Here is a 22,502-nt window from a genome sequence, read left to right on the forward strand (position 1 = left end):
TTTTTCAACCACAGAGCCCTCCCCTGAGTCCGCCACTGCTCCCAGGTCACCAGATGTGAATAACAAGAGCCACTCTCCACCCCAGGACTGTGTGATCAGCATCAAGATGATCCTGCAGGACTCATGTGAACTCCCTTCAGTTTCTTTCTCACTTCACTTTCTAGCTGCAGTAATTTCTCATACAAAGCATCTGATGTTTCCAAATCAATGTCCATCTGCAAAGCGGAACAGAAGACACATTAACTCACTCAAAGACAATTTTAAAAGATTGAAAAAACTGAATTTCAATGGGTAGGTCTTGCTTTCTGTACCTTACGTGGCTGTGTGTAGTTGTTGCCGAGCCCAGATGTTAAGCTGTGATACTTGGCTCGAGGGTCCAGGGATTCAGGCTTTTGCTTAAACAGCCAGAACTGCAACAAAAGAGCAGCATCCGTGAATTCATTCGTACTAAAACTGTGTTTGGGAATTTGAAAATGTGTTTTAACCTACCAGAGCTTCAGCTCCATTATAAGAGGTGAGGGTGAACGTATTGGTGAACGTTCTTATCTGAGATCAGGAAAGAAAGACGTTACTGATCATTTAACTATCACTGTGTGTGTGTGTGTGTGTGTGTGTGTGTGTGTGTGTGTGTGTGTGTGTGTGTGTGTGTGTGTGTGTGTGTGTGTGTGTGTGTGTGTGTGTGTGTGTGTGTGTGTGTGTGTTTGTGTGTGTGTGTGTGTGAATAACTTGTCTGGTCTGAGCCGCACTCACAAGCCAAAAGACAGGCATGAGCAGGGTCCAGAGGAAGGAGGGCAGGATACCGTAGGTCAGATTCGTCATCACGAAACCAGGACAGATGACGGAGGAGAACAAACCCTAGAGACGACGATAAAAGCCAAAAAGTTCATTTTGCAGGTTGATACACACTGAAAAAAATACTTTTTAGTATAATAAAATCTATGAAATTAATCGTTCATAGGTTTTATAGAGAGGAAATTGCTGTTAATAAATAGATTTAACTACTTTTATCTACATTTTGACATGTTTATTTACTTAGTTGTATGAAGGTTTTTTTATGCAGTATCTCGGTAACAGAAGGACGCAGAGAGGAAGTTGATCCCTTAATTATATGTTTTCGAAGAAATGTCGCAGTTATCACAAATATGAGAAAGACATTTACTATAAAATGACTCATCCGTGATATAAAAAGATTTTCAGAGTAAAGTTGAATTAGTATTTCAAAGTTAATGTGCAGTGACTATAAATCATTTAAATTGTATTTTAAAATATATAATAAAATGTACTCTTCCTATTCAGTGAATTTATTACATGAGAAAAAAATGTGTAAATATTAAAATGTTTGCTTAAAATATTCTAGTTCCCACTGAATTTAAATTTCACTATGTGTAAATTACTTTTTAGATTAATTTGATACCAAAAAGTTTCTAATTTTGCAGGTTGATACACAGCATGAGGTGTGTGTGTGTGTGTGTGTGTGTGTGTGTGTGTGTGTGTGTGTGTGTGTGTGTGTGTGTGTGTGTGTGTGTGTGTGTGTGTGTGTGTGTGTGTGTGTGTTTGTGTGTGTGTGTGTGTGTGTGTGTGACCTGTTTGTTGTGGTGTGTGTTGAGCGCCAGGCTGAGCAGGTCGGAGGCATATTTGGAGGAGCTGTACGGCTGAGCGCCTCTCTGGTGCTGCACGTCCTCGAGGTTAAACGCCGAGCGGTGAGCGTTACTGGAGGAGGTCCAGATCAGCTGGGACGTCCGACCCTCGTGGCACAGGACCGGTTCCAGCTCCCTGATCTGAGCCACAACACAGGGGAACATAAAAAACATCTTAACAAGTCATCAAAGCTTAGTTCTCATAAAACAAAGAGATATTGCACATTTATTCCCCCAGATTGCTGATTTTAATTAGGAAAATTAGACTTAAAGGTCCCATATTACACTCGTTTTCAGGTTCATACTTGGGTTTGTACTAGAACATGTTTTCATGCTCTAATGTTCAAAAACACATACTTTTTCTCCTCCTGTCTGTCTGAATAAACCTGTATTCACTCTCTGTCTGAAACGCTCCGTTTTAGCGCCCAGTCTGCTCTGTTGCCCCTTTTCCACCAAGACATTTTAAGGGCCGGTTCAGAGCCGGTGCCCAATCTTGAACCGGTTCTTCCTGTTTCGACAGCCAAAGAACCGGCTCGCTGTCAGGAAAACTGGTTCCCGATCAGCACCAACTCGTCAAGAACCGGCACCACTTCTTGCATGCTTTAAAAAATGTTACGATTTTAATATTTGTGTATTATATTGTTGTTTTTTTGGCACAATGAACAACTTCTCTAAAGAGACATGTTTTCTTCAGTGTGCTTAATCAACAGAGAAACACCGTTTAAGTTAAGTTTTTAAAAAATGTTTGTTCACAGTTATGCACAATAATTAAACAGAGTTCCTTTCAGAAAATCAAAGAACTATTAACAACTCGGAAAGCAAACATAAACATGTACATGTTCATGTCTGGTGTAACTGCAGTTTTCATTGAACACAGCTGCAGCTGCAGTCGATTGATTCTGACGTCTGTAAAGAAATTAATCATAAATACATAAATTCATTCATTTTAACTGCAATGTGATCAATTGCAGGTAGTCTGTGCTAGGTTAGGCTAAAGTTAGCTCTAACGTTAGCTTCCAACAAAGGCTAACATTAACATCTATATTTAGTGTTGATTAGAATCAAAACATGTTAGATAATTACCTTTCTCCTCAAATTAAATCATCCATTGTATTCAAGAGGAGCAGCACAAAAGTGTTGTAGTCCACTATTGTTGTTGTTGTTGTTGTTGTTGTTGTTGTTGTTGTTGTGCTTGAGGTGGGCGTTAGCATTTCTGAGGAAACCTCAGACGTATACAGTGACGTAATGACATGGATCTCTAGCCTGCAAAAAACCTAACAGGTTCTGCGAATGTTCCCAAATTGAACCAACAGTGAACCAGCACCAGCACCAGAACCAGGTCTTGGTTGGTCGAAAAGGGGTATGATTGGTCAGCGTTACCGGGTCTTCCACATCTGTGTTCTCAGCGTCTTTGCACCGTCATCACAGTCAGGGAATGACCGTAACGGCACTGACGCAGCACTTTCTACTTAAATATAGTATAGTTGTGACATCACAACTGTACAGAAGTCCTGACGGCTCGTTTAAAGACAGTTTCTGAATACGGACAGTTTGCATTTCTCTGTGGATTGTGTCATTATCTACATCTTGGCATTCCCTCCTCTCCATTGTGTCTGCTCTGTATTTGTTTTGATCCTCGTCTCTCCCTTTCCCTGTCAGCGTTGTGCATGGGCGTGGTCTTCTTTCTCCTGCAGGTAGAGCCAGGTGCATCTCATCCCACTAATCAACCCCTCCATATAACATCCGGATTTTCAGCCACTCGTTGCTAGTTCATACGCTCAGCCTGAGCGGTACTTAGTTTGACACCGGCCTTTAGTTATCTCTTGTGTGTTTTCGCTTGTGTAGCATTTCTAACCTGTTTGATTTCTCTGTTCAGTTAATCCTGCTTGCCCGCCTGCCTGCTTGCTTCCATGCCTGTTCGTCTTCTCCTGCCACTGCCAGTCACTACAGCCACCCGAGCTCCATCTTGATCACCACCTTTTCACCCAGTACCACCAGCACTCCTCGTGGGACCCCGCGTAACAGATTGCGCATTTTGATACTTTAACAGTATTTATAAATCACCTCAGCATGCATTATAATAAAAAGAAACGACATGGAAGTCTCATTTTATACAATGAGGGACCTTTAATTTTAGAAGCTTGGTTGATTTGTGTGAGGGAACAGGTGATATTATTACATCTTACCCATATATTGTCACTTACAAATGCACTTTTACGCTTCTAAATCTTAAACAACCTGCTGAAAATACACTGTAGATTTTAAGCAGAAATGTTAAATCCCGGCCAAACTGTTTTGGATGATTAAAAAAAAGACTTTACCAAAACAATTATGTGTCACTTTAGCTCTTTTTCCTCTCTAAACTACAGCAGCAAAGATGGATTTAAAGTTCAAACAGGGACTTTGTGAAGGTGAACTCTGCGAGGGCAACTTAATACAAGTCAGAATGAAGCTGCAAGCGCACAGTCAGCAGAACTGTCCGCAGTGACCTTGTGCCTAGAACATCATTCACTTTAAATTTTTAATGAGTGACAGACAGATCCAGTGTCACCTGCAGTCCATTTATTCCATCAAGGGTAAACTCGATGGACTGTCCCTGAAGGGGCATCCTGTGTGTGTGGATGAAACCATCCTTCTAGATAATTCAGTAGTCAACTCAGCAGTTACTCACCAGCAGGAAGTGACCAAAGAGGTTGGTCGTGAACACTTCCTGCAGGCCGTCAGAGGTGACACGGTCTGTCTGCGTGAGAATCCCCTCACCGGTGGCAAACATGGTGATGATACGACTGCAAAAAAGACGTCAGACTAGAAACCGGAGCTATGGAAAAACAGTGTAATATGCAGAATCTGTTTAAAGAGATTAAAAACTATCAAATTAACATTTTTCCTTTAAGTTCACTTGTAGTAGGGGAACAATAGTGAGTACTATGTGTGACCATCAAACCGGGGATATGGGGTTTCAAAATGGAAGCACCCGTTTGTTTCATGCTGTCTTCTGATGAAGTAATGTTATGTTGAACGTATGTTTTATTAGGTCCTGTTTTGACGTCTTAATGTTTGACTTTTCTCATCACGTTTGTCTTTTCTGTGATGCGGTAAATGGAGCTGCTGCGATGCAAAACAAATTTCAGACTTCTGACAATAACGTCATATCGGGGGTGAATAAATATCGTATAGTATATAGTTGCAGTGCAAAATCAAACTTATATGTAAACTAGTTGTGTACTCAAAGTGTATTCTTACACTTAAAGTACGTTTACAAACTAAAAAGTGGGACAATTTAGTCCAAAGAACAATTGAAGTAGTACACATAGTTTCTACAGAGTATGGGAAATATGCTTGCATTGTACTTAATTTTCCTTAATAAACAATAGTATACTTCTTTTTGGTAAGTGTAAAATCAATAAAGTACCTGGAGAAGAGGCCTTTGAAAAAGGCTTTTACATCAAACTGTGGGTTTGGCATGATGCCTGCGTTCAGGTAGAGATAGTCCAACCGGTTATACCTGCAGTAGACACTTAAAGTCACACATATTCACCTCTGTAACACACATTAAACACAGTATCTAGGACATAACCTGTCTATTAAAGGCTGTTTGATGTGAGTGCCACGCTGTTGTGACTCCACATCCTAGTCCCACCTGAGTTTGACCTCCTGTGCAGCAGTGAGGACGGAGGAGATGCTGCTGGTGTCCAGCTGCAGCAGGGCCACCTGGGCTGTGGGGTGAGAGGTGAGGAGGGCGGAGCGAGTGGCCTGAGCCCGCTGCATGTTCCTGCAGGCCAGACACAGCTGGAGACCCTCTGTGTCCTGCGAGAGGAGACGCTCACACAGGGCCAGGCCGATGCCACTGCAGGGAGACACAGTGTAATGGAATACCAATTATTACAGCAGCTAAAGTTTACTTTTACCTACTTGACTCTCTTGACAAGATTTCAGAAAGTCATGCAAATAAATAACGTAAATAACACAATATCCACGCCTTTATTAATTAACCAAAAGTTAAGATCTTAATGAAAGGGATCTCATGTCATGAGCCCATCACACTTAAGATGCCAGAAGTTTCTATTAAAAACAACAAATGCAGCTGTTACCTATTCGCTCCCGTCACCAAAACCACCCTATTCATCTTTTCTGGCCCAAACTGTGAACAGAAAACACTTCATTTAAAGGTTCTTTCAAAGCAACACCTTCTGTGTCCTTTTCCTGGTGTTTCTTTTTCCCACTGATGTGGAGTCACATCTTTCCCTCCACCTCCATGCTGTGATTGGCCACTGCAGCAGCACTCAGCCAATCAGATGTCGATACCAGTCGGATCAGCTTCGAGGGCCGCCCACAGAGTCTCAAATAATCAGCGCTTATCAATAAAGCAAGAGCTCCTAAAAAGACTCCCTGTTTAAATTTTATTTGTATTTTTGTCTATCAATGTACAACATTTGTTTACAACGTATATAAAAACATTCTTATCGAACATTTGAGTACAAATATGTAATAAAAACATGAAATCTGTTACTTTTTTTTACAGCTATACATCTGCCCCCAAACTCATTCGTCACACCGAGAGGATCCAGAAGGACATGAAGGGGTTTCTTTATTACCACATCGCACAAATACCCAAATGTGTCTCCAAAATTAAGATCATATTTAACTTTTTTTTTGCCTGGATTGCAAAACACAGAAAGATAAGCATGACTTTGGCATAAAAGTAGAAAATATCATGCATACGGGCAGACGTGAGTGTCTTTTATGAGCAAGGTAAGTGGGGCAAAGGCCTCTGATAAGAGGGTCAAGCCTGTAAATACGTCTGCAGTGGCTGACAAACAGTGGTATGCAACATGAAGTTCAAGCTATTAGAGAGTTATACACAGAAATATGATAGAAAAGAGGAGGAAAGAATCCAGCAACAGCAACAAACAAAAGAAAGAAACTAATAACTAATCTGAAGCGGCCGTGCTGTTCCAATCAAACTCAATTCTCTACAATAATAAGGCACTTTCTGCACTTTCTTTGTCAACTGACACGAACCGTTAGCATGTCTGCAATAAAGCAAGACTTCACCATCAAAACAACTCTTTTCAGTTACACACAGAGGTTTGCCTTGAGTTCATAAAGAAAACCTTGTTTTTGTTGCACGCCTCCGCGGTGAATGGAGAATCTAAAAAACGAAAAAAGTCTTGATGCATTGAAGTAAATGGGGGCCGTGTTTAAAAACAGCAAAAACTAAATCAAAACATCAGTTTGCAAACTCATTCATTCATTCATGTTCAACTGCTTGTCCCTGTCGGGGGCGTGGGGGGGGCTGGAGCCAATCCCAGCCGATTTTGGGCGTGAGGCGGGGTACACCCTGGACAGGACGCCAGTCTATCGCTGTCTGCAAACTCGTGCGGTATAATCCAAGTCTCATAGTTCAGTCGTGTGATCAGTACCTCACAACACATGCGTTTTTGCTAAATACTTACAATTTATTAGCCTGGCTAACACGTCCAAATCTCTGGGAACCAATGATTCTTGTTCTCGTATTTGAGGCGTGGTTTACGATTGCACAGATCTGTTTATTGGGCGCTACGAATGTCTATCAAATGCGTCTGTATGTAACTCATCATATCAAGTATTCCAGATGACATATGTAGAGCGACAGAAATTCGACGAGTAAGAAGAAGCTTCGATGTGTCACATAGACATTGTCGTCGTCTTGCCGTCCCTTCCCGTCCTGTGATTGGTTCCCTCGGACCCATGGAGTCCAGGCTGCCGTGCAGGGCGAAGTGAAACTGCGCACAAGGCAGCATGGGTTCACCGAGGGGGCAGATCCGATGTCAGGATTGGGGGGGACACAAAAGTCTTTTTTTTGTTTTGGACATCGGGCGTGAGGCGGGGTACACCCTGGACAGGACGCCAGTCTATCACAGGGCACATAGACAAACAAAGACATTCACACCTACGGGCATTTTAGAGTCATCAATTAACCTAACACATGCATGTCTTTGGACTGTGGGAGGAAACCGGAGAACCCGGAGAAAACCCATGCAGAGAACATGCAAACTCCACACAGAAGGGCCCCAGCAGGGATTCAAACCAGGAACCAGGAACCCTCTTGCTTTGAGGCAAGAGCGCTAACCACCAGACCAGCGTGCCGCCCTATCAACGACAATTGGATTATAATAAACAAGTTGTGTGAGAGGTTGTGAATTGATGTTTCGATATAATTTGGTGAACGCAGCCTCCGTTTCCTTCAATGCATTAAGACTTTTCTGTGTATTCTTTTAAATCCTCTGTTCACCGCGGACGCATGCTCCAAAAACAAAGCTCGAGGCAACACTCGGTGAGTAAGTGACCATTTTGATGGCGAAGTATTTCCTGGTCTGACATACACGACACCTTCGGTAACACCTCCTCGATGATGCCGACTGTAAACACACACTGTAGCAAAGCACAGGCTGCATTTCCTGATAAGCACCGTGCGACATCTGATGGATCCTCAAAGAGCGATAGTTTGTGATCAATGCGAAAGAAAAATAAGTGAGAAACGAAGAATCCTCTGAAGTAGTTTGATCGGCGCTTCGATCCAAAACGTGAGCGGCAAAGTTACCGAACCACATCAAATATGACACTCCAAAGAGAATATTCATCCACAAATATATCACCGAAACAAATATGAACATATAAATATCAATACAAAATATTGCTATTTGAGACTTTTTAGACTTATCTATTGAAAATACACAGTCGTATACACTTCATGTTTAGATCACAGAAGGGAAAACTGCAGGGAGATGAGAGAGACGTGATATTTCCTTGTTTTTGTAAATGTGTGTCGGAGGAAACTGAGATGAAACACTTGAAATGAAAGGAAACCCAACACTCGTGGTCGGCTGCGCTCTACATTCAAGCAGTCTTCCAAAGGAAAACACTCCAACAATGCTGCACAAGTTTGTAGTCAAACACTGTAACACGGGAAATTTGAGCTCATTTAAAAAGAAAGAAAGAAAAGTGAAATTAAAATTTAAAAAGTGCCGTATGTCACTTGCTACATTTAATCCTGGCTTCGTAAAAACACACGTCACGCAAACCGTAATCGCGTTTCTGCGTGTGTCGTAAATCAAGAATAGAGTTTTCTAAGAATAGCTGTACGTCTATAAAACATCTTAGTGACTGTGCCGATCAAACTCAAACTGACACACACCAAAAAGTCTCCGGTAGTCCATCTTTGAAGAGTGTAAGTCCACGAAACAGTGTTTCCCAAATCGTAGCTTGGAGCCAGCGGGCGGCTCTCGCCCTGTTCCTCTCCTGAAACCAGAAAGCTTAAACCTGGACTGTGTCTGAATCATGGTCTACTCTTGTCTGCTTCTTCCAGAGACGGGCAGTCTTCAAAAGTCTCTAATCATTGCCCGAGCTTAAGGCTGTATTTCCAGGAGGGCTCGGTGTATTTCCTGGAAGGAGGGCCGCTCCTTGGTGTTCCTCCTCCAGCAGCTCAGCATGATCTTGTAGAGCGAGTCTGGACACAGCACGGGCTGAGGCAGGTAGATCTGCAGCACAGGGGCGGGAGCACACTTCAGGTGAACACAGGGCATTTTTAACAGATATCACCGCGAAACGTCCACAGTTGATTATTTACATTAAGACAAATACGTTTACGTTACATGTTTTATGAAATTGTATGTATAAAGATGCAAATTAGGCATTATCTTATGAAATATATGTACCAATATAAATGTGAACATTGGGTAAAGTTTAGTTTTATTGACATGTTAGAGTCAAAGGCTTTTACGAAGGGGATTTTGGATATCTCTTTTTAAAATCACTCAAATTTTGTCATACTTTTATTAATAAATGTAATAAATCAGGCTATGAATAATATATGAACACATAATTTAGATGGGAATAAAATTGGTAAGTAAGAAAGAAAGAAAACTTACTTTAAAGATACATATTTTAAAATTCATACATTTTGCAAGCCACTACGGGTGAACAGGGTTAAAATGTTAAATAATAGATATCACCAGGAAACGTCCCCAGTTGATTATTTACATTAAGACAAATATTTTTTGTATTACATGTTTTCTGAAATTGTAAGTATAAATATGCAAATGAGGCATTCTCTTATGAAATGTGCACTAATTTGTTCATTTCCACAACAGAAATGTGAACAGTGGATAAAGCCAGGTTCAACATTAATAATTAATTTAATTAATTTAATGTTAGAGTCAAAGGTTTTTACAAAGGGGATTTTGGACATTGTGCATAAAAATGTAAACTAACAGATATCACCATGAACATCGATCACTTACATTAAGACAATAATATAATATGTTTTTTGTATTACAAGCTTTCTGAAATGTATGTTTAAATATACAAACGAGGCATTATCTAATGCTAACTTTAAATTACTTAAGAAGAAATCTACAGACACAAACAAACAAAGTGCAGTAAAATAAAACACCTAAATGTGTATTTTGGATGTTTTCCTTCCACTCGTCTGAAAGAAAACACGTTAAAGGAGCAAAATAACAAAAAAATCTAAAATTAGACAGTGCATAAAAATGTTTTTGCCTCAGACGTCTCCAGTGTCTCTTTGTTTTATATATAAACATGTGGATGACGTTATTGTGACAGCACTCACCTGTCGTTTCTGGTCCCTGAAGAACTCCCCTGTGTTTTCTATCACCTGCTCGTCGGTGAGCTGAGAGTAGGGTTGCTCCTTGCAGAAGTTGAGTATCTCCCACAGGGTCACCCCGAACGCCCACACATCACTAGCTGTGGTGAATTTACCCTGCACAACAAAAGACGGGGACATGGTGTCAGCTTGGCAGGAAAACATCAAATAAAGGACTTTTCTCAACAATTAAAGTCACATCACGCTCAATTTCAGGTCCGTACTTGTATTCTGGGTTTCTACCACTGACCTAACGTCCCAGTATTTCCCCTAAGTGTGAAAATCACAGTTTTTATTTGTGAGCAGACGTTTTAATCGCGGCTTCCTGTTTGGGAAAGGTCGTAGACACCCAGTTACTTTAATTATTGTTATTTCATTTTTCACTTTGACTTCAAATGTCACAGTATTCCCATGATCAAAACTGAAATATAAAGTTTAAATATGGCAAACTTTTGGCGCTCTTGGTTCTTGTGCTTTCTGTGCACACATGGTTATCTACAGTGCAAATAAACGTTGATAAACTTAAGGTATGTTTGTTTGTTTTTTAAGTGGGGTTGTATGAGTTCAGTTTATATATGACAGCAGATAACAGTAAGATTAAAACCTCGGTACACTACATCGTTGTTGTTTAAAGGTCTCATATTCTGCTCATTTTCAGGTTCATACTTGTATTTTGGGTTTTTACTAGAACATGTTTACATGCTTTAATGTTCAAAAGCACATTATTTTTCTCATCCTGTCTGTCTGAATACACCTGTATTCACCCTCTGTCTGAAATGCTTCGTTTTAAAACTCGGCCCTTTAAGAAAAAGCACAGTCTGGTCTGATTTTTCAGTGTTTCCGAGTCTTCCACATCTCAGCGTCTCTGCATCATTGCAGCCGGGGAATGACTGTAACGGCACTCTCTACCTTTATTGTCGTATAGTTGTGATTATATATATAGCACCTGGACCTGCTTTATAATGAAAAAAGACATGGAAATCTCACTTTTCACAATATGCGACATTCAAGTAATGATCCTTACCAGCAGGATGCTCTCCCAGGACATCCAGCGTATCGGCAGTACCGCTCTGCCCTGGATGCGGTAGTAGTCACCACTGTACAGGTTTCTGCTCATGCCAAAGTCAGCTATCTTTATCGTGTAGTTTTTACCCACCAGGCAATTCCGCGTGGCCAAGTCTCGATGAACAAAGTTTAGAGAGGAGAGATACTTCATCCCCGATGCTATCTGAGCGGCCATGTAGCGCAGATTATTGAAGCTGGAGGGGGGAGAGAAGAAACATGTGTTGGGGTGTAAGAAAATATGGACACATCTGAGTTTGATAATTGTTTTTTGACACTGTATATCCATCTTCATCCATCTTCAACTGCTTCGGGTCGGGTCGCGGGGGTAGCAGCTGCAGCAGGGGACCCCAAACTTCCCTTTCCACATTAACCAGCTCTGGATCCCGAGGCGTTCTCAGGCCAGTGTGGAGATATAATCTCTCCACCTCTCTCCGGCCTCCACCCAGCTGTATAGATTAACACTATGCATGGATTTTTAATCAATAGTTTACCTACAAAGTTGTTAATTTTGTGTTGTTTTACAACCATGTATTCAAATGGTGTGTTCTTTATTTTATGACAGTTTTCCTAAAATTGGATTTAAAAAAACGGCGAAATATCGCCTCGCTTACAGTATCACAATATCTCATCTCATCTCATCTTCATCCGCTTATCCGGGGTCAGGTCGCGGGGGCAGCAGCTTTAGCAGGGGACCCCAAACTTCCCTTTCCCGGGCCACATTAACCAGCTCTAACTGGGGGATCCCGAGGCGTTCCCAGGCCAGCGTGGAGATAGGATCTCTCCACCTAGTCCTAGGTCTTCCCCGAGGCCTCCTCCCAGTATCACAATATACCTCAGTATATTGAAATGTAAGCCCTGTATCATAATACATAGCGTATCGCCAGATTATACTGATAAACCCAGGTCATGTGCCGGGACTACAGACTGTGTAAAGATGGACGACGCGGCTCAAGTTCTTCTCACTGTTGAAGCCAAAATATCCGAAATACGGCACCGCCATGTTGCAATTTTGGAGCCAGAGTCTGCGCAGTAGTGAACAGGCGGAGGAGCAGCATAATCAAAGTCTCGTCTATACTCCTGCCAGACCAAAGGCGAGTCGATCACGGCTATCAATCGTGACGTTTCACCCTGTTTTTATAGCATCAAATAACTAATCAATAGCGAACTTATTAGAAAAATAGGTAAAGTAAATAAAAACATTTGGAAAAATAATAATAATAATAAAAAAATAAATAAAAACTTCCTAAAACGACAGAAATCCTCTTTGGGAAAATGTATTTTTAAAGGTGATGTCCCATCTGCTAACATGGAGGGGGCGGGACTTATGACCTGTACTGCAGCCAGCCACCAGGGGGCGATCCAGATGTTTGGCTGCACTTTAGAGAGTCTGTCAAGTCTTCCATCATTATATAGAGTTTATTTGGAATAAAACACACACAAATAGACGTATATGTACAGCTGTTTGACACTTGTTTGTTCACCGCCACTCACCTGACAGTAGGTGCGTTGCTGAGCAGAGCGAGTTGTCCCTCAGGTTCGTGGCGGGACAGAAACTGGTTGAGATCTCCGTTCTCCATGTACTCTGTGATCATACAGAGAGGGTCGCTGTAGATGCACACAGCTAGCAGGCGAATGATGTTGGGGTCCTTCAAGCGTGACATGATCTTTATCTCTTTCAGGAAGTCGTTCCTGCAGAAACACAACAAAACAAGTGACTTACTTCACAGAGAGATCAGAATTATGTCACTTAACATTTTCATTTCAAGATTTGTTTTTTTAGTTTCAGGTGCAGGGGGGTAAAGTCGTACCTCGCATTTTTGTCGGCGTCTGAGCGGAGCATCTTCACAGCCACTAAAACTGGCTGGTCCTCTGGGATGTCAAATAAAAACTCTTTATTCATGAACTCCTGCATTCCCTCGGCTTCACACAGATGCACCTGGGAGGAAGAGGAACGAGGAGAGAGGAGAGAGGAGTGAGGAGAGAGGAGAGAGGAGAGAGGAGAGAGGAGAGAGGAGAGAGGAGAGAGGAGAGAGGAGAGAGGAGAGAGGGAGGAGGAGGAGGGAGGAGGGGAGAGAGGAGAGAGGAGAGGAGAGAGGAGGGAGGAGGGGAGAGAGGAGAGAGGAGAGAGGAGAGAGGAGAGAGGAGAGAGGAGAGAGAGAGAGGAGAGAGGAGAGAGGAGAGAGGAGGGAGGAGGGAGGAGGGGAGAGAGGAGAGAGGAGAGAGGAGAGAGGAGTGAGGAGAGAGGAGAGAGGAGAGAGGAGAGAGGAGAGAGGTGGGAGGAGGGAGGAGGGGAGAGAGGAGAGAGGAGAGAGGAGAGAGGAGGGAGGAGGGGAGAGAGGAGAGAGGAGAGAGGAGAGAGGAGAGAGGAGAGAGGAAGGAGGAGAGAGGAGAGAGGAGAGAGGAGTGAGGAGCGAGGAGAGAGGAGAGAGGAGAGAGGAGAGAGGAGAGAGGAGAGAGGAGCGAGGAGAGAGGAGAGAGGAGAGAGGAGAGAGGAGAGAGGAGTTAGGAGAGATGAGAGAGGAGAGAGGAGAGAGGAGAGAGGAGAGATGAGAGAGGAGAGAGGAGAGAGGAGAGAGGAGAGAGGAGAGAGGAGAGAGGAGAGAGGAGAGAGGAGTTAGGAGAGAGGAGAGATGAGAGAGGAGCGAGGAGCAAGGAGAGAGGAGAGAGGAGTGAGGAGCAAGGAGAGAGGAGAGAGGAGTGAGGAAGATGAAGAGGAGAGAGGAGAGAGGAGAGAGGAGCAAGGAGAGAGGAGAGAGGAGTGTGGAGAGAGGAGTGAGGAGAGAGGAGTGAGGAGAGAGGAGCGAGGAGAGAGGAGCGAGAGAGAGGAGCGACGAGGGAGGAGGGAGGAGGGAGGAGGGAGGAGAGAGGAGAGATTATTAGACAAAGGGCCCCTGGACTCAGACATGAAGAGGCACCTCAAAAGAGTCTACTTTTAGTCGTTTTGTAGTAATTTTAAGTGTCTTTACGGTCTTTTTATGTACATTTTTAGTTGTTTTGTATGTATTTAAAATCATTTTGCATCTATTTTTTAAATTTTACATCTATTTTTAATCATCTTGCGTGTCTTGGTCGTCATTTTTGTCTCTATGTGGACGATTTGTGTCTATTTTCAGTCATTTAGCATCTCTTCATTGTTGCTCTGCATTCCTATAATCTTTGTGGTGATTTGGGTTGTTTGTAGTCGGTTTCGTGTATTGAACTTGTAGTCATTGTGGATATATTCTAAAGTTTTTTTCATTTTATGACCTTATTGGCCCCGGTTCCTGTGCATTTATAGCATCACCTGTGCCTTTAAGCTCATCTAAAGCTGTAAGACGACCTGTAGAAGAAGGGCAAAGAGCACACACCTCTCCAAACTGCCCCTCTCCAAGCTTCTCCTTGAACGTGAGCATCTTTCGTGGGAACTCCTCCACAGCGACGTCCTTCCCTGACAACAGGTCCATGGTTAGCGCGGGGATGGCGTACGTGTTGCCTCCGGTCACGCCTTGCAGGTTTACAATGTCGGCCTCTGCATAGTGAGGGGCGCTCTCTTGGACCGCAGTAGTTGTGTTGGATTTAGAAGCTGCTGTGCTGGTGGAGGCTAAAACACAAGAACAGGGAACTGTGACGAAGAATCTCGATAAGATAAGAGGTTGACCACGTTGATACTCAATTTAATGGCTGTGTAAGAACATAGGAGTCCACCTACCAGGCTCCTCTGAGCTCTGAGCAAACTCCGGCAGCTTACATATGATGCGTGACGGCTCCTGGTAGTCTGGACCGAGGGGGAAGATGCGTTCATAGGTGGAATTAGACTCCTGCTCACTGGTTGTGCTCGACTGGTTGTGGTTGTAAGCGAACGTCTCACTCTGTATTGACAAACTAGCAGTTAGTTCATCGTCCAGCATCCGGCGAGAGGCCTAGAATGAAGGACGTGGGGGGGTGAAGGAACAGATCTGACCACCTCCCGAAAGAAGACTCAATGGAAATGCACAAAATGACTCGACATGCACGGGCTGGTATCAGTTTGATACCTCAGTGATGAGCTCACCTTCTCCAACATCTTCTGCCACACCTGCCTCCACAAGATGATGACAATGATGACCACGAGGATGAAGATGATCGCCACTAAACAACCAATCAGGATGCGTGTGTTGCTGTCATCTACTTTGTGGGTGGGGTCGTCCTCTGGGAAGAGGAAGAGGGAGAGCTTATTATGAAACCCACTAACTTTACTGGTAAGACCTGCCCTGCTTAAGACAGATGTCCGTCCTCCACAGAGCTGGGTTTGTTTGACGTTCCTGCCTGTTAGAGGGCAGGTTTTCATCGCCACTGTGTGAACAATTTCTGAATTAAAACTGCATATAATAACGATAATAATTATTACTATTTCTCTCAAAGGTTGTGCGACTTGTTGCTGCTCATGGTGGAATTGCTGGGTCTCTGTAAATCATAAGTAAGTGTGTGGTCTTTATCTACTCTATATGTAAAGTGTCTTGATTTGGCACTATAAATAAATTAGAATTGAATTGAATTGAATTGAATTGAATTGAATTGAATTGAATTGCCAAGCAGCAGAGTTTGTTAGACAGATGGTTGAGGTTAGGCTTTGACCTTGAGTGGTTAGTCAGGACAACCCCGTTGGTCGGGGGAAAGGACCTGAACGTGCGAGCGTGGCAACTGGCCGCTATTAACACTTGAATGCTACAAAGAGTGTGTCTTGTCAAAACATACAAGGGGAGAGACACCTTTTTAAGAGATTGCATATTTATAGCATATTGGTTTGTATGTAATAGGGATACGTGTTTATATATGAATTATGATGAATAGTGGATAAAGTGGGAGGAACAAACAAGTGCAAACTTCTTCCTTCTTCGAATATGAAATATTTAAATTTGTGTTGCATGTAAATAGGGTTGCAATATATTGTATATATTGTGTGATTGCATCTATCTATCTATCTATCCATCTATCTGAATTGAATTGTCTTTATTGTCATTGTACCAGTACAACGAAATTTACAGTACAGTCCCTTAAAGTGCAGAAATAATTTAACATAAAAGCATCAAAAAGAATAGGCTAGACCTCTATCTATCTATCTATCTTTTTAACATGTTCGAAATAAAGAATTTTCAGTCATTCTTTCGATTTTCCACTGACCGTACAGCCCGGTCTTACAATGTTGTTGAGGGAATCATGATGTCAAGAGTTGGGTTTTAAATTTCTGATTATTTTCTGCATCAAGACTTAATCTTTCAGGAGAGAATAGTGATGCATCTGAAAATCTACTCCCTTCCCCGACCCCTATTCAAACAAATCCAGACCATTCACCTGTTATTGTAGCCGGACTGTATTTATAGCACCAGCACTTATCATTTTCTTATTCTCTTTCTTTCCTCTCTCGAGGAACAAAAAGCTCTGACGCTCTCATGTCACTAACTCTGTCAAATGCTCGGACAAAGTTGTTTACAAAAGGTTTTATTCGTGGTTCACAGGTCTTCGTGAAGTGTGTGAGCGGAGCAATCACTGACCTGGCTGTATGTTCGGTGGCAGTCCTGTCTTGGGTGGAGCCAGGGTTGTGTTGTACATGGCTGTGTCTGAAAGAACAGACGTCACAGAGATGACGAGAGATGAAACGCCTCAAAACTGTCTTTATATACTCATAATAATGTTATAACAGTTTCCAAACATTTGCAGAAGATAAAGCGTCAAACTAGATGCTACCACAGATCCCCCTGCAGTTACAGATTATACACACGGTTCTTCAGTCTCTACCTGACTGGAAGGTGATCTCGCTGAACAGCATCCACGCATCAGCAAAGTAGAACTGGCACTTGATGGCGCTGGCCATGTGATTGGCCAGGTTGACGGTAACGAAGCGGGCGCTGGGGTTCTTCTCGTCCTCCACGGGGCTGAAGGAGAGCGGCGTGGCCTCCCAGTCTGCTTCGGAGCGGAAGTAGCACACCACCTGCCGAAAGGCCTTGACGTGCCGTGAGTACATGTTGTTGCAGTGGACCTGGATGCAGATAAAGACACGTGGCGAGACTTTTAGAGCTGATGAGACACATAAAAAAGGAAACACTGGGGGAAACGTTAGCTTGTAGTAGGGCTGGACAATATGGATACAATCAAATATCATGATATTTTGACCAAATACCCCGATATCGAGAGTTTATTTGTATTCATTCTCTTTTTACAACTGAATAAAAGAAGAATTTACATTAATAAATAAATCAATCTATACTATAACTAAGACTCTTAAGTTAAAAAAAATCACTTTACTGTAATGTAGCTTTCAAAACCAGGAAAAGAAAAACACTTTAAGATGAAATGTTACAAAAAACAGTGTGTGTCCAGCACACACAAACATATAAACTCTCTGACACACTCGCACGCACGCGCTCCCTGAGGAGGAATGAGGATCAAAGGAGTCTGGAGACCCTGGCTTGCTGAATTGTTTGTTAAAGTTGAACTAACTTGCACAAGCACCCTCTTTAAAAAAATTTTACGATAACAGAATTTTAGACTTTAATACAACAGCAGTACAAAATAAAAAGATACTCGATAGCTCTTCCCATACTACGGCAAAAAGAACAAAGTCCATGCCACATCAAATATGGTAATTATTTAATCCATGGTAACAACAATCTCTGCAGACTTTGGTATTTTCAATGCTATCAAATGTTGATCTTGTATTGTTTTAAACATGTCTTTATATTTAAAATATGTTTTCAGGAGCCTCACCTTCATTGTGGTGAAGTTGCGTATGCGATCAAACTCAAACATGATTTCAACATATCCACTGGAGAAGCTCTCGTTGGTCCAACCCACGTAGTCGTACCCGGGCCACACGTTGTAGACGTGACTGTGCGTAAAATCATCCAGGCCACAGACTCCATCAGTCAGCTGGCCCAAGCCCTCTGTCATACTGACAAACAGACAAACAAGTGTAAAAGAGAGGCAGCAAACACAGAGGAACAGCTTTTACACAAGGTTGCACACTTCCTTTCAACATTGGTGGGTCCTGGGGTCCTTTTCCAGGAAGTTTTGAGCGTCAAACTCTTAATTTTTTTGCAGTTTGGTGGATTTTTATGCACCAGTTTATGAGATCTTCGTTATTTATGCGAAGGGAAAACAGCTGACGATCAAAAATATCCAAATAACAACATGACTCGATCGAAGCAACCTATTTTATTATGACTTAATTCTCAGAACAGTGGTACTAATACTAGTGGACAGACTATAACTCTGTTTTTTATTTATTATTCTTGCTCTAAATTGTGGCTGTAGAGCAGCTTTTGCCGTGTTTATCAAAGTGTAGCCTCAGCATCGCCTCTTCTGTCTGTTATGGCAGACGGCAGACATTGCTTTTGAAGTTGCACACCGCACCCTACTTCACCAGAATCTACCAGTTCTCATCATCTCATCTCATCTTCATCCGCTTATCCGGGGGCGAGTCGCGGGGGGGAGCAGCTTTAGCAGGGGACCCCAAACTTCCCTTTCACATTAACCAGCTCTAACTGGGGGATCCTGAGGCATTTCAGAATAAAAATCCTCTGCTACTTTTATGATTTTATTGTGGGGGACAAATGCACATGCTCTTAATATTGACGGGGGCTTTGTACCCACGCCTGTATAAAAACTTCTATTAAAAAGGGTTTTTATGGTGCTGCCATGTAACACTAGGTGGCAGCATTGTAGAACCAACTCCTCACTTCTGCTGTTGGCTGATATCGTAATAAAGGCCATTTTCTTTTCCCCTCTGCAATGTTGCCTCCACAGAGAGCAGGAAGCCGGCCCGTGTCATGGAGGACATTATTCACCATGTCATGACCTAAACACTACCGTCAACAAAAGACTCATGGGTTCATTCCAGTTTTTAAACTTTAGAAACAGGGTTGACTCAGTCATTCCTATGAGGTATTGCCCAACTAAGTAAACCACCATGACCCGCTCACCACCGCCGGCCTCTTTGCTTTCACCATGGTGACAGGGCAACAACAAGGTGAGGGGGAAAATCACTGAGGACGGATGAGGGTAGTGACCCAGCAGTGTGTGTGAAAAAGAGAGGAGGGGGGAATAATGAAACACACACCTGCGGATGACTGCTCCGTCGTAGACAGAGTCGTTGAGATAAGCAGGGTAGGCAGGGGAGCTCATGTGTTCTCCTGCTGGAGAGTTGTACGATACGAGACCGTCTGCAGAGCACAGAAAAGTGTTAACATAACATCCATCTTTGCAAGACGCTCAAAAGCACCGAAGTTTGTCTTGTTTGAGATTTAAATGTTTACAAAATGATGCACAGGTAGGATTTTCCAGGGCAATTTCAAATACAGAGTATGTGATGAAGAGTTGGAGAAATGTTTTGTAGAAGGCCTGGCGACAAGGAGAATCTAATATATATCATACATCTTTACAACTTTTACACCAGGTGTGCATAATAAAAACATTTGAAATTTAAATCTATCAGCATATTCATTAAGTTACGCTCAACAACTGTGCTCACAGCATCATCAAGTCCGAGTTCATCAACAACATCCTCGTTCTGTTGTGATAACAATAGCATGAGCTTGACAAATCAACGTACCAGCTCTAACATAATTAATACGGCTTTGATTTATATAGCGTCTTTCTTGGTGCTCAAGGCGCTTTACAGAGACATACATGGTGGTGGTAAACTACGTAGTAGTCACAGCTGCCCTGGGGCAGACTGACGGAAGCGTGGCAGCCAATCAGCGCCTTCGGCCCCTCTGACCACCTCCTCAAACATACAGCAGTCATACACATTCACACAAGGCAAGGTGGGTGAATGTCTTACCCAAGGACACAACGACCATGACACAAGTAGGAGTCGCTCTACCAACTGAGCCGGAGTCTAATATTTCCCCTAAATGTGAGCACTTAGAGACCCGTTCATTTTTGTTTGTTTTTTTCACTGACTTCAAATTTTAAAAGCTCCCCATGTTCAAAATCTCAAGTTAAAATTTGGCACACTTGGGGAGGTTCATACCACATTTGTCCCTTTGTTCTTGTGCTTTTTGTGCACACACGCACATCTAAAATGCTCACGTACATGCTGTGCATCGAAGAAACTTTCCTAAACTTCAGGTGGTTGCTCAATATTTAGTCAGTGATTTGATTATTGCAGACAGTGTTGTTTAAAGATCCCATATTAAGCTCATTTTTAGGTTCATACTTGTATTTTAGGATTCGACTAGAACATGTTAACATGCTTTAATGTTCAAAAAACACATTATTTTTCATATCCTGTCTGTCTGAATATACCTGTATTCACCTTCTGTCTGAAATGTTGCGTTTAAGCGTCTGTCTCTTTAAGACCCCCTCCTGAAAAAGCCCATTCTGCTCTGATTGGTCAGCATTTCTGGGTCTTCCAGCATCACTCTCTACCAATAAACAGTACACCAAAATATAGATGCAAAGGTCCCATATTACAGAAGGCTCATTTTCATGTTCTTACTTGTATTTTGGGTTGCTACTAGAACACAATTATATGTTTTAATGATCAAAAAATACGTTTTTCTCATCCTGTCTGTCTGAAATGCTTCGTTGTAGCGCCTGTCTCTTTAAGACCCCCTCCTGAAAAAGCCCAGTCAGCTCTGATAGGTCAGCGTTTCTGGGTCTTCCATACCCGCACTCTCGTTATTGCAGCCAAAGAATGATTGTAATGGGACTGTAGCTGCACTTTCTACCTTTATATCGGCTCATTAAAAGGCTCAGTTTCTGAATACCGGCTCTGTGGATTGAGCGTTTTGATACTTTTACAGTATTTATAAAGCACCTCAACCTGCTCTATGATAAAAAAAAAGACCTGGAAATCTCACTTTTTACAATACGGGACCTTTAAACATCTGCTTGCACGAAAAGGTGACAGAGAATCAGCTGATCTTTCTATCTTTATGGGCTCAAAGGTAAGGACTGGTGTCTCAGCTCAGCTGTCATCTTTGCCCTCCACATCCTCGCTCATCCGTCCTCAAACAGCCTCTCTTTTTTTTTTCCATCAGTCATTTTTTTCCTTTCCACATTAGCCACCTCTTACCCAGCCATTCGCAGCCGTAGAGCTCCACTCTCATGCAGACGTTCATGGAGTGGTCTGTGACGGGCATGAAGCGGACGAAGCGAGCGATGATCGGCGGCTCGAGGTCCTTCAGCACGATGTCATAGGCGTTCCTGTTTCCTTCAATCACCTGCAGGTAAAACAAGCGCACCTTGACCTCATGAAGAAGTTTGCTAATGACTGAGAATGACCCATGACCTCTTTATATCATTTATAGATAATGAAGAATTAATGAATCAGTCCAATCTGCTATCTCTATTCCGACTATAAACACAGTTATACCAGGTACTTTATAAACAACGACAGGCCATAAAAGCATTACCTGACAGCAGATGATGTGTATCAGCACACATGGCGTCTTTATCATATTTGTTATAAAGGTTACAGCACTGACTGATAGGTCAACGTACCTGCTTGCCCTGCCTGTTCCTCCATGAGATCCAGCGGCTTCCATCACGGCTGTACTTAATCTTGTACATCTGGGCGAACTCATTACCGATGCCTCCTGCGTGACGACCCTGGGTGCCCACAAGGGTGATGAAGTGGAGCGAGCGCAGGTCAATCTGGAGAAACTCCTTCAGGCTGTCTGGCTCCACTGTTATCTCTGGACACCACGCACCGTCGCCCTCCTCAAAGTCCAACCTGGGAGAGAAGGGAGGGTGAGGGTGGGTGTTCATTTTGGAGTTACAGCAGGAAAGGGGTAATGAGCGAGGGGAGGAAGAAAAATTAGGACAGGATGGAGGGGAAAAGGTGAGAGGAAAGTGAAAGTGAGTGCGGTCGTGGTTATAACAACATCTCGGTGAAACTCTGCGTCGTAAATACTTTTTTTAAGTGTTCATTTTGGGCAGGGGGCTGGCAGGGGCGACGGGTCGGGATGGACAGGGGGAAGTGTTTTACATCATTATCTTGATACTTACTGAATGAAGGCCACCCAAGTTCTTACACACACACACACACACACACACACACACACACACACACGCAAACACACGCACATACACACGCCTCCTTAATCAAGTGGCTGTTAAGTAGAACTGATATCCCAGATTGTGGCTGACTAAAAATAAACAGGCACAGGCACCATGCAGGATAAGCCACG

General features: G+C 42.8%; 2 protein-coding genes across 4 annotated transcripts in view; both read right to left on the minus strand.

The window, feature by feature from the left end:
• hsd17b7 (hydroxysteroid (17-beta) dehydrogenase 7) lies at positions 1 to 5,763 on the minus strand (the record flags this gene model as incomplete). The annotated part of the gene is made up of 9 exons (XM_083940653.1): positions 1 to 215; positions 312 to 410; positions 490 to 546; positions 751 to 855; positions 1,584 to 1,778; positions 4,309 to 4,423; positions 5,050 to 5,142; positions 5,278 to 5,484; positions 5,729 to 5,763. 9 exons carry the CDS (start codon positions 5,761 to 5,763, stop codon positions 102 to 104), a joined length of 1,020 nt encoding a protein of 339 aa, XP_083796779.1. The 3' UTR covers positions 1 to 101.
• Positions 5,764 to 6,060: 297 nt separating this feature from the next.
• ddr2a (discoidin domain receptor tyrosine kinase 2a) overlaps positions 6,061 to 22,502 on the minus strand; it is a 45,514-nt gene continuing 29,072 nt past the window's right edge. Inside the window, exons 4-17 of one of the 3 annotated variants that reach the window (XM_083940375.1) lie at positions 21,814 to 22,045; positions 21,386 to 21,533; positions 19,424 to 19,526; positions 18,073 to 18,256; positions 17,104 to 17,344; positions 16,860 to 16,925; positions 15,380 to 15,492; positions 15,038 to 15,248; positions 14,697 to 14,929; positions 13,158 to 13,285; positions 12,841 to 13,038; positions 11,309 to 11,543; positions 10,252 to 10,401; positions 6,061 to 9,157 (exon numbers count right to left, since the gene is read on the minus strand). In XM_083940375.1, coding sequence (XP_083796501.1) covers positions 9,026 to 9,157; positions 10,252 to 10,401; positions 11,309 to 11,543; positions 12,841 to 13,038; positions 13,158 to 13,285; positions 14,697 to 14,929; positions 15,038 to 15,248; positions 15,380 to 15,492; positions 16,860 to 16,925; positions 17,104 to 17,344; positions 18,073 to 18,256; positions 19,424 to 19,526; positions 21,386 to 21,533; positions 21,814 to 22,045 — 2,374 coding nt within the window. In that variant the 3' untranslated portion in view covers positions 6,061 to 9,025. Of the gene's footprint in view, positions 9,158 to 10,251; positions 10,402 to 11,308; positions 11,544 to 12,840; positions 13,039 to 13,157; positions 13,286 to 14,696; positions 14,930 to 15,037; positions 15,249 to 15,379; positions 15,517 to 16,859; positions 16,926 to 17,103; positions 17,345 to 18,072; positions 18,257 to 19,423; positions 19,527 to 21,385; positions 21,534 to 21,813; positions 22,046 to 22,502 lie in introns of all 3 variants that reach the window. The other 2 variants (XM_083940376.1, XM_083940374.1) reach the window with 2 other exon arrangements.

This window comes from Echiichthys vipera (assembly GCF_963691815.1).
Source record: "Echiichthys vipera genome assembly, chromosome: 3".
In the NCBI taxonomy this organism is placed as follows: domain Eukaryota; kingdom Metazoa; phylum Chordata; class Actinopteri; order Perciformes; family Trachinidae; genus Echiichthys; species Echiichthys vipera.